Raw genomic sequence first — 12,489 nt, 5'->3', positions numbered from 1 at the left:
GTGGCCTAGGGGAGAAGAAGAGGGTTCATCACTGAGAGGACTCTGGTTCGAATCCACGGGCTGGCATCACTGTGGGTCCCTGAGCAAGCCCACCCCCCCAGATTGCTCCCTGGGCGCCCTTTGGCTGCCCCCTGCCCCCTGCTCCATGCTGTGCTGTGTGTACTACATACTCCCTGTGTGTGATGGGTTAAATGCAGAGGATGAATTTCACTGCATGTATATGTATGTGACAAATAAAGCTCTTTCTTTTCTTTTCTTTTTCTATTTACATTGTGCAATAATGGTCCAGTTAGGGCTCAGAGTTGAGCAGACGGATGGCTTGTGGGTAAAAACTCTTCTTCAACCTTTCAGTCTTGGTCCTCAGGCAGCGGTAACGCCGGCCTGATGGGAGCAGGGAGAAGAGAGAGTGTCCGGGGTGGCTGGGCTGTTTTAGGATCTTCATGGCCCTCAGCCTGCACTGCTTGGTGTAAATGTCCTGCAGGTTGGGGAGGGTGGTTCTGATGGTCCGTTCAGCTGAGCGAATCACCCTTTTTAGAGCCATGAAGTCCTGCTTGGTGCAGTTTCCCATCCAGGTGGTGATGCTCCCACGCACGATGCTCTCGATGGTGCAGGTGTAAAAGTTCCTGAGCACCTTGAGTGGGAGCTTGAAGTCTCTCAGCCGCCTGAGGAGGTAGAGACGCTGTCTGGCCTTCTTCACAGTGATATTTATGTGATGAGTCCAGGACAGGTCCCGTGAGATGGTCACTCCCAGGTATTTGAAAGTGTCCACTCTTTCCACCTCAGCACCACTGATGACAAGTGGATGGTAGTCCCTCTGCTGCTTCCTGCTGAAGTCCACAATCAGTTCCTTTGTTTTGCTGACGTTGAGCAGGAGGTGGTTCTCCTGGCACCAGTTCTCCAGGCGGGAGACCTCTCTCCTGTAGGCTGTCTCCTCATTGTGGGAGATTAGTCCCACAACAGCAGTGTCGTCAGCAAACTTGATGATGACGTTGGACTCTGACGTGGCCTCGCAGTCATGGGTGTACAGTGAGTACAGCAGAGGGCTGAGCACACAGCCTTGGGGGGATCCAGTGTTGAGGGTGAGGGAGGATGAGGTGAGGTGACCCACTCGTACCACCTGTGGTCTGCTGGTCAGGAAGTTGTGAACCCACCTGCACAGGGATGGGCCCAGGCCCAGGTCCAGCAGCTTAGAGACCAGCCTGGAGGGAACTATGGTGTTGAATGCTGAGCTGTAATCTACAAACAGCACTCTCACATAGTTCCCCTTACCAGTGTCTATGTGCGAAAGGGTCTTGTGGAGGAGGAAGGATATGGCGTCATCTGTGGATCTGTCTGGCCAGTATGCAAACTGTAGTGGGTCGAGGGTGGTGGGCAGTGAGGAGGTGATGAATGTCTTGATGAGTCTCTCAAAACACTTCATCACCACAGAGGTGAGCGCTATGGGCCTGAAGTCATTGGGGCTGCTGGGGTGTGGTTTCTTTGGGACAGGGACTATGATGGACTTTTTAAAGCAGGTGGGAATCACACACAGTTTCAGTGAGAGGTTGAATATCAGTGTAAACACAGGTGCCAGCTGGTCAGCGCAGGTCTTAAGGACACGTCCACTAATACCGTCTGTGGACGTGTCCTTAAGACCATAATTTCTCCCTGCTGCAATGTTTAAAATTAGAAAGGTTCCCAAATATGAGTGATTAGAGATCAATTTAGCTAAAAGAAAATAAAATTGATTTGAATTTATCAGTGCAGTAGCACGAGCCCCTTTGGCAAAATCAATTATGGTGCAGTGTAATTCCCCTCCATGCTCTTCTTCACATGCTAACATCTCATCATCAGAGAAGACCTGTGAAACAGCAAAGTCATTCATCCAGCTCATTTCTGCCCTGTGTTCACTCACAGCAGAGAGTGTACAGGTACTCCACACACAGACAAAGACACAAACACAGCTTTTACATCTCTGCGTGTCTTTCAGGCTCAGAGGAGTTTTCTGGTCAAATGGCTGCAAAAGCGCAACATTCAGACTGAGCTGCAGGTGGCGCTAATAGACAAAGTTCGGCTGCAGGAGTCTCTCAACCTGGACTCTGTTACCTTTACCTTTTATCCTCACCCTCACACATAAATCACACTGACTGTTAATAGCAATGAGCCATTTTGGAAAGTCACGATGAATGTTTACAGCTGAGAGTGCAGCTGTTTTTGTTTTTTTCTTTTTTCCAAAGCTACTTTTAAGATATTTCCAAAAAAATTTGTCTTTCTTCAGGGAGAAGCTCAAAAGGGAGCACACTCACCTCCTGCAGAGCTCCTCCATCACACAGGAGACGGTGGTCAGTGAGAAGAAGCTGCTGGAAAGAACCTCTGAAACATTGCAGGGAGAGCTGAACACAGCTGGAAGAGAAGAGGAAAGACCTGGAGGCTTCCAGAAACCATCACACAGGATTTGAGTTGTGCGATGGATGATGTTACACCAAGAGGTGGAATCTCTGAGCTTTAGTCCTGCAGAAGCTCAAGGACAAGAACCAGATGGCTCAACAGGACAGATCACCAATATTCTCAACATTTTTGCAAGTAATTTATTGACTGTATATTTCAGAGGTACTTCAGAGGGTACAGCTGTTCAGGTTTGGTTTGTGTGTAGTTGTTTGCAGCAAGCAGGTCAGATGAGAGCCAGCAGGCCTTTTTTTTAGGTCTGGAAAATTCTATTTTCAGCTTCAGGATTTTAGTTCCCTTAAAAATGAGGTGTTTAAAAATTGTGCATTTAATAGACGAATGTGGAAATCTTCCCTTGTGTCTCACACGCTGTACGCATTCAGTTTTATTCTTAAAAGTCCACAAAAAGCAAAAAAATAGTAAATACGGCTCAATAACTTAGAAGCTCATTGTCACATAATTGGCAAAATGTAGCAAGAACCTAAATAAACTGATCATTTTAAATGAGGTCACAGCAGTGATTTTTTTTTTGTGATCTGGATACATTAACGGATAAGCCAAATTTTCCAGGGAATGTAGCTGTATTCATATCTGTGTAAAACAGCCTTGATGTCCTGTGTGACACAGTCAGATGAAGACACTTTTGAAAGTCCATTTGCTGCACTTTGATCTAACATGAACCTGTAGTTCCTTTGAAAGGAGGTCACCTCTGCTAGCATGCACCTCGTCTTCTTTGTCTATCATTTGTCATCTTTCAGCCCACTCCCTGAATCAGCTTGTGCTCCTGCTGTAACCCAACGCTTTCACGCACTGCAGGGATCAGCCACCCTGTACTCTAAAATAAACCACACTCACTGCTGCGCTTCATTTAAAAGAAACACACTGGTCTGCAAGAGCCAATGTAAATCATGAGTAAAGACATGCAATTATTGTGAAGAGGCTGAGTAATTTAAGACCAGCATAGGCAGAAAAAAATGAACTGCTTTCAGTAGTTGTAAGTTGTAGCAGAGGAGTACAAAGTGTGTATTACAAGTCGGCTGTCATACTTGAAGTCCAGTTTCACACAGTCTAACAAACAGTCTCGCTGCCTCTGGTTGGGATGTAGGCCAAGTTTCTGTCGGAGGGTTTTTGGTTTTTAAACGCCTCTTTAACTTCCATGTCACCATGTCGACTTTGGCCGGCTTCACCTGATAGATGACACATTCAGGCTGATGCCTGTTGACCTCCAGATGAAGTCATATGTCAATAAAATGTAAGCTTGCCTTTAGTGCTGCTCATCTGTGATTTGCTCCACACAAGAAACGTGTCTGTATTCCTCCTTATGAACCTCCTCACTGACAATCAGGGCCAAGGATTTCTTTAAGATTGTTTTAATCATTTTAATTTGAATGGGAACGAGCGCATAGAAAGAAGATAAAATAATTCAACCCCATACATTGATGGATTTTTGTGTAATTGTATGTTGCAATGACAATATATGAGTAACAAAATCCTACACCCCACCTGAGCCTGCCTCACGGAGCAACATTTGGGAGTCACTGGGTTAATGCCTAAATCCATTTTCTGGTGCTCATCTGGTTTCAAGGTGTGCTTATTCAGTTAATTGTGTCACAAGTTATTGTTGTGTACTACTTGGAGAAACTAAAAAACTTGAAAATAATAAATATTGTTATAATTAGGACTAGAATCTGTGTTAAACTGGTATTAAACTGCATTTTTGTGGTGTTTAAAAGGCTTAAACCTGCATTAACTCAGTTTTTGACAACTTTGGAGGTGACAGAAACAAACCTTATGAAATTTTGTCTAACTGCTCTGATTAGTTCTATTTTTTTTTTTTTTGCATTTTTGGCCACAGTGGCTTTTTTTATTGGCAGTGGAGAGAGACAGGAAATGGGGGAAAGGAACGTGGGCAAATTGGCTCCACCTGCACCGCAACACGTCATATGGATATGGTTGCCGGCTTCACCACTAAGCCACCCGGGCGCCTCTGATCAGGTTTTTGTTGCTGTAATTGTAACTAACTGCAAACTTTATGCAGACAATAGTGAACAAAGGTTTACTGGTCTTCAGTCTAACTGTAGTTTTCAGGTTTTCTTATGGATACATGAAGTTATTCCCACATGTAGGAGTAGCAGAACCCTCTTTGCCCTGCAGCCCTCGCAAGGTATTTGTGTGCCTGCAGGGAGCGCAGATGCCTCAAATACATCAGGAACTGGTGGGCAAGAACAGGAGCTGGCCCCTTTTAAGAAAGACGGGTCAGAGCTGGATGGGATTATACTTCCTCTGCATGCAAACATGTGGAATAGTCAGAGAAATTTTAATGTAAGTTTGGGAAATGGCAACATGTTATTTACCTCATCTTTTTGTTTTTTAATGTACAAAGGAGTTTACACAAGAATGTGCATGTTTAAATCACGTTAACAGTTAACAGGTGATATTTTGTGTTGCTTTCCTTTGTGCCCGGGTGCTGGCTCAGAGGCACATCAGGAAACACCAGGCAGAGGTGGAGAAAGTGTTCACCCTGAGAACACCAGAGCTGTGAGCTCACTTGTGCTACTTGAGGCAAGTGTTTGTTGTGATTTGGCCTATATAAATAAAATTGAATTGAATTGAACTTTTGCACTCATACAGCTCTTTGGGCTGAAAACAGAGGCAAAAAGCTACTAGGGCTTCAAGGTGAAAAAAAAAATCAATTTACCATCACATGTATATCTTTTGCTACCTTTGGAACAGTCCACTTTTTGGCCATCTGCTTCTGGCTGCAGCCGAGTCTCAGCAACCAAAGTCACCTATTTACCTTCCTTAAAACCTGTTCCTGCATTCTGATCTCACGTTGGTGTCCAGGGAGACTTTAGCAGAATCCAGTTTAAGACCTGCAACATTTTAGTGGATATTTTGCTTACAGAGCTTACATTCCTAATTAAGCTTCCGATTCACTAAATTGTTGGCAACATATTGTATTGTAGGCCAGGAGTACCAGGCTTTAGGCAAAATAAAAAAAACAGCTGCCATAATATGTATAGTTTGCTGTGTGTTTTATGGGATCTCAAAATGATCAGGATGCTGGAGAGGGGAGTAGCAAGTCCTTTTTGCCATGGGTCTTGTGGGATAAAGACTGTGAGCACTCCAACTGGAGGATTTGCACACACACAATATATACACAGCTTTAATTAAGCAAACAAACAGCCTTGGTTAGAGCCGGAGAGGATGCCGGAGGCTGGCCCACAGTTTGGAGCAGGCTGTGATGACCAGCAGCAGTTCACAAAGGAGGTACACTTACAGAACACAGCCTGGTGTGAGTCCGTGAGCATGAACAGGACATCTTATATTTCATGTGGCCAATATTTCACTTTGGTGGGCTGTTATTACATATTGGAAAGATGGTGAGTTATGTAACGCTTGGACAAAAACTCATCATCTGTCTGCAGATGGCAAAGTAGAGAAGAGTGAATCCCCTGTGAAGAAGCTGCATAGAGAAATCACAGAGGTACTAAAAAGTATAAACCTTTCATTCTTTTAACAAAATAATCACTGTGATTTCAGTAATAATATATACGCAGGTAGGAAGTACTTCACTGCTACTGATCACAGCTGCTGAAGTCTCAGAGCAGGGACAGACTGAAACAATAATGCAGTCACTCTGTCCTAAACCACTCACACAAAACAACTCATGGCCAAAAGATTCATGTCCAATGATAATACTGTTGTTATGATTTATACCTAAACTATGACTGCATGTGCAAGTTATTTAGACAGTTTGGGACTCACTAGTTAGCCCATCTGCATACTGAGTTTGAAAGGTGTACTAATGCCATGAGTGCACCAGCAGAAACTCAGCAGCAGTACATCAGTCAAAGCACATGCAGATGTAAAAGGCCAGAAACGCAGAACAATAATTGCAGGGTATTATATGAAACCACTTCACACATGAACAGCCACTTGTGCTATACTCCATTTGCTATTTGAACATCAACAATATAAAATAGACAGAACCTTTCCATATTTCATTCTCTACCTCTCACCTTCCTTTTTCTGTGATCAACCTTTTTTCTGTTTTACTTATCTTCCATTACTATGAGCTGCTATGTGAGACTTTGTCCTGAGCCCCCACACACTGTGGACAAAGCAGTCATATAGTGTGTGTGTGTGTGTGTGTGTGTGTGTGTGCAGAGTCACGATTGACAAAAAACAAAACAGAACAACAACAAAAATACTGCAGATAGATTCACTTAAGTGTGAAAATATGTGTGGGTGCTCATAATCCTTATTAAAAATCCTCACCTCTGACTCTGCTGCTTTGCTTTTATGCAGCGTACAAAATTCTCTTCACACGTTTTTGTTTTGTTCATTGCAGCTCGACTTCACTTCAAATAAAGTAGCTAATGGGTCGTCAATGTAAAGCAATAGAAATAAACACAGTCTTCATCTTATGCCTCAGGCTTAGCTTTTTTTTTTGGTTTGTTTTTTAAAACTTGTTTCATTTTCTAGCTAAAAAAAAATAACAGTTAAGGATTCAGCAGAAAAAGTTGGACGCCCCCGAGAGCTGCACAGATGGGTGAACCTGAGCACCAGGTTACCCGACCGAAGGCACGTATCAGAGACTGAAGGAGGCAGCAACAGGAGAGCAGCGATTTCCAGGAGAGCTCTGAGAAAGCTGCTGCACACGGAAATGATAAAGAATCAGCTTTTAGTTCGCATCTCCCCTTTTTCATTAACTGTTACTGAGCTGCCTTTAAGCAACTTATGGAAAGCAACTAATTATATCACCTAAAAGGATTTAATGTGTTTTCTAATAAGAAAAAAATAATGTCTCCAATATGGTCTAACTGAAACTCTGAAGGGGACACTGAACTGAGTTATGGACTGGAACAAAAGGGCTTTTAATGGTGTTCATTTTAAATGTTGATTGCCATATTGATGCTTATCTTGTCCTCAAGAAACCTTTCTGATTATATCCAAGTACTGTAATACTACCTACAGTAGGTAAACAGTAGTATCTAACAGTATCCTGGGATTAGGATGGGACTGGGAATCTGTGTGAGGATGAGGAGGGTCACAGCACACTCCAGGTGAAATCTGTACAGGATTTTTCTCTTCTTCTTATCTGTTGTCTTGGCTGGCTTTTGGTTGAAGGTGAAGCTCCAACTCTTTCTTTAAATAAATGATGCTGCTCTTTGAAGCCACTGAAACCTTCGGGGTTGCCAGAAAAACCTTCTGCAACTTGTGTTTTGCAAAACAGTCACGTGGAACTCCTGATTTGATGTGCGGGAATAAGCCTCTAAGTATGTCTTTATCTTTTTTATTATGAAATCCCCAAAGTCTTTCAGAGAACTGCGCTGATCTCTTAAAGCACTGCTGGCTAAAGGTTTGGGCCTTTTGATGTACGTCTTATATGTGTGCGGGATATAGTCTCTGCTGATGTTCTCTTCAAATCTTGAGAGTCATAACCAACACGAGTAACATATTCTGCTAATTTGTTTAAAATGGCTCTTCAGTTGCATAGTGTTATTAACTTTAAATGAAACATTTCCTTTCCATCTGTGGGTTTAGGAATATCTAATTGGTTTTGGACTTTTTGAGGCTGAAAACTGAAATATCCTTTAATTTCATCCTCATCACACAAAGTGCAGTGAAAGGGTTACGCTACTCTGCCCATAAAAAGCAAAAACAATACCTGATTTAAAGCTAGTCACTGTCCTCTTTTAGGTTAGATCATTAGGGAGTCCTGCACCGTTTCCAGTCTTCCTGCTACATTTGAACGGCTCCCTGCAAGTTCCATTCTGACCGCTTGCATCTGTGATCTCACCACTGACCCCAGACTTCAACTCCTGCATTAAAATGACCCAATTTGTATGCTGAGGATCATCGTTGGTGGACTTGGAGACCAAACAGCAGTTGTCAGTTGAAGAGTCCACAGTTCCAAGCCCAAAGGTGGCAGTCAGAGGTGTGAACATAAGTGCACTTTAAAATTTTTTTTTCTCTATGTATTCAATGCTCTGTGGTGCATCGAGTCAGGAGTGCTGCACTGCTTCCAGCACTCCCGTCTGCTTTTATATGCCACCGCTCAGATCAGATCTGAGACGCCTCAGGACTGTAAGTCAGTGCTGCCTGCTGACAGTCACACCTTGGGACACAAATTTGAGGTGCACAACCTCATGTTGAGGAAAATGTTGAGTACACTTATGCTGATGCTTGTGACCCTATGTGCCACTGCTATCACCACCAGTGACCATCCTCTGCACAAAGGTTGAATTGGTTTGGCACACAAATTTTGATATTTGCCGTTTGATCTCTGGGGAAATCGCAGAGCACAAGCCAAAGTGGTCAGAACAGGATTCACAGGGAGCGATCAGGAGAATCAGGAGGACAGTGGCCACATATAAATTAAATATAGTTTCTGCTTTTTAAGGGTGGAGTCAGGAAAATATTTAAGCACACCTTGTTCATATATTGGATTGTTAGATTTAGAGATATTGCACAAATAAAATAAACTTAAATTCAGAATGACACTTAACTGGATAAATTGTAATGATTTCATGTGATGGCTGGCTCTCCCTCCTCAGGACATTTGGATGCAGGCAAGAGAAATTCTCTTGATTCTCTTATTGCTCACATTAGGGGAAAAACATTACTGCTTACTGCACACATCTCATATCCAAAAGAAGTGGAGCCTGGGTTACACATTGGTTCTTGTTTACAGCGCAGCGATAAAGAGAAATCTTAGAGGAGGAACTCTGGAGAGAGCGCAGTGTTTCAGTCTGGCAGATTGATTGAAACACGGGTTTAACTGATAATCTCCTCGCTTCAAACTGCCTCGCGGTTTGTTCAGCTGGTTTATGCTGTACTGTGGACATGTTTTAATCAATCCTGTTGGACTGTGCCAGGCATAATCACATAGGAGGCAGGATGGCGGTGGTGGACTTCTACTAGCCAGTGCTGGGAGGCCAAGGGAGCTGGCTGCCATCTTGTGAGGATGCGAGCCTGTGAGGACACAGCTGGTAACACAATCACAATGGTCATGCCCAGCGCACGGAGAAGTAATGTTTCTCTCACTCACACACACACACACAGACAACCTCACACTGATCCTTTGTATTTATTCAAACATTAAACAGCGACCAACAGAGAGGAAGAGATAGCAGCCACATGTGAACCAGCAGCTGCAGAGTCAGACGTGTGCGTGCGATGTCCTCCGTGTTTATTGATCAGAGTTAGAATGTCGGTCAGTATGGAAACATGCACTCTCTTCAAAACAAACTGTACACCCACAACATCTGATTTAATCCTCTGCTGTACAAAGAGTCTCATTTTTTGTACCAACAGATTCCTCATACAAAAGTTTTTTTTTTTTTTTCATAACACTGTACAAATGCACGATTCTCCATCTACCATTGTTGCACGCTAATGTACAGAGTGTTGCTTGCATTATTTGCTGAGTTAACTGTGAATATATGATGAGTCCCAGGTTGTCTAAGATCACTCAGAGTTCACCAGGAAACACGGGAGACGGGAATTATCCAAATGCAGAGTTTCTCCAGTAGAACTGGAAGAGCTCAGGCTGTTACATGTGCTTTGAATTGTGGTGAGGAAACTCAGTCTTTTTTGTCCAGTGTTTGATTGATATACCAGCTTCTTTGAGATGTAGGCTGAATGCAGAGATCCATTTGGTATTTGACTTTGCTACACATCCTGAGAAAAACACGAGTTTACTTTCTCCTTAAAAAAAAAAAAAAAAAAGTCGACAAATTTTAAAAACAGTACAAACGCTCACAGTAACAAGAGACCAATGCAGGCAGACGATACAGTCATGACGATTGAACACTGACCATTGCTCTCTGCGGCCACAAGAGTGCAGCAGTGTGACACAAATCCAATACCACACGGAGAGAACACCAATAATTTGGCAGGCACGAGGATGCTACTGATCTCAGTTTCACTGTAAATTGGTCAGTTTACATTCGGGACTGAAATCACTTGTGTTGTCAATTATTAGTCATCATATAAGTTGAAGTTTTTCCAGCTGATGCTACAAAGGAGAGAAACGAGTGAGGAAACGTGTTGCTTAATTAAAAATCAAATAACTCTGGGATCTATGTGTGTGAGATAGCTGAATACAAAAATAGATGATTTGAAAATAAATTTAAACATAGAAAAATATAGATAATCAAATGATACAGTGTGTATATATGCACTATATATATAAATGGTCATGTGACCCATGCTTTGTTTGATAAGTACAGTTATTAATGGACAATCAATATATAAAAATCAACATATATGATGCTAATGTTGAAAATATACATTTCCTTTCTGTGTCTTTCATAGTCGTGAATGGACTTTATGCTGTATCATCAAGTCGGATCTGTTAAACATGTGATGTAGGAGGTGACGGGGTGTTTTGGGTGGGAGTTTTAAAGATGAAGGTATTCCCATGCTGAGTGGAGGGGTCACCAAACGGAGCATTTGTGCGTGGGGTTCATTGGGGAACCCTTCGGACAGTGGAAAACACGGGCAAACTCGTCAAACTGGGACACGCTGCCAATGACTCTACAGAGGGAGGAAACACAGAAAGATCCAGCAGTGATGCAGAGATTGGATTATGCCTATGTAACCAGCCCCTTTCTGACTACGCTGAGGTAGCGCAAACTGGCAACTCGAGCTGCACTGCATCACATCCACGTGACATGGCACACACACCCCCTACTAATTTGGCAGCTGCAAAATTTCCCATCTCTTCCTCTGACCTGCATCACTGCCTGCTATATCAACCCCTCCACCACCCCAGCATCCACCTGTAGATTCTGACCTCTCCCTAATTTCAGACACAGCTAATATGCAGAGAGTGATGAGCTCAGAGACTGGATGTCAAAGAGTAAATCATTTCAAATGTGAGTTGTTTACAAATTTTGAACTCCAATGATGTTCTGGCTGTTAGTGAGTATGGTTTATGTGTGTGTTTGCAGTACCTGTAGTGCTCTGGTGCATGCTTGTCAGTAAGCAGTTGCAAGTAGATGGACTGAGATCTTCTCTTCATACACCAGTTCTGAAAAGACAACATTAACCCGGCAGTGACCAAATGCTGACACACTTTAGCCAAAGTGGGACACCGCGTGTTAGAGAGATTGTCTTGCTCCCATCAGTGGAAATAATGGACTGATTTTGAGTTACTTTATTTAGTATTTTAATTTTCTAATATTAAATACTTCTACCACACTACATGTCAGAGGGAAACATGATAAACTTTTTTTTGTCATAAAAGTTATGGCAGGTACTTTTCAGATTAAAGTCAACTTCCTGATCTTTTCAGCGGCCCTCACAAAAAAACAGCTGGAGCTTTCATGCTTTTGGAATACATACGACAGTAAACATAGTTATGTAATGAATATAAGCATCATGTAATAGTTGGTAATGATTTGGCATTCAAGGAGTCATTACTCTGCTAAACAACTTTAACTTTTAATAATTCAAGTTAGCATCACAATACTCACTTTTACTGAAACAGGTGATTAAAGTTCTGCATTCATCCTTTGCCTGTTACAGATATCTGGCAACATATAGTAGTATCTATTACTGCTAACCTCTACTGAAGAACTGGCCAGTAATAAAATGAATCCTTGCCAAAATTTCATCTGATCGGGCAGTACTGCACACTAAAGGGGAAGGTTTATATCTCATATGTAAACACTCATAAAATGTCTGCCTGGGGAAATCTTTATGTTTCTTTAAAGCAGAAATGAAAATGAACCTGAAACTTAACATCAACACCATTGTTTTATGTCATTTTTTAAGCCCCCCCCCAAAAAAAACAAAAACAAAAACAAAAAACAAAAAAGAAACAATCAAAACATAAACATCATCGGGTTCAGTTTTGGATATTTGTTCAAATCAAACATTTTAAGATATCACCTTAAGTGAAAGTAACAGATCTGATTCTGTCATTTTGTTTCCCACAATGTAAACTAACACTTTAAAAAATATGAGATGCAGACTGATATTTGTTACAAGTTCTTTAATAAGCGAGAAAACATGTCTGTTGGCATGCTGTGCAGATTCAAAAACCTGACC

At 42.2% G+C, this 12,489-nt stretch overlaps 1 protein-coding gene across 1 annotated transcript in view; it reads right to left on the bottom strand.

Moving 5' to 3' along the window:
- Positions 1-9,548: 9,548 nt before the first annotated feature.
- The window catches only part of ecel1 (endothelin converting enzyme-like 1), a 50,795-nt gene continuing 47,854 nt past the window's right edge, over positions 9,549-12,489 (bottom strand). Inside the window, exons 17-18 of the mRNA XM_030745383.1 lie at positions 11,391-11,467; positions 9,549-10,971 (exon numbers count right to left, since the gene is read on the bottom strand). Coding sequence (XP_030601243.1) covers positions 10,872-10,971; positions 11,391-11,467 — 177 coding nt within the window. The 3' untranslated portion in view covers positions 9,549-10,871. The remainder of the gene's footprint in view (positions 10,972-11,390; positions 11,468-12,489) is intronic.

The sequence above is a fragment of the Archocentrus centrarchus genome, chromosome 13 (assembly GCF_007364275.1).
Source record: "Archocentrus centrarchus isolate MPI-CPG fArcCen1 chromosome 13, fArcCen1, whole genome shotgun sequence".
NCBI classification, from domain to species: domain Eukaryota; kingdom Metazoa; phylum Chordata; class Actinopteri; order Cichliformes; family Cichlidae; genus Archocentrus; species Archocentrus centrarchus.
The sequence above is the reverse complement of the archived record's forward strand: the minus strand, read 5'-3'. Positions and strand labels throughout refer to the sequence as shown.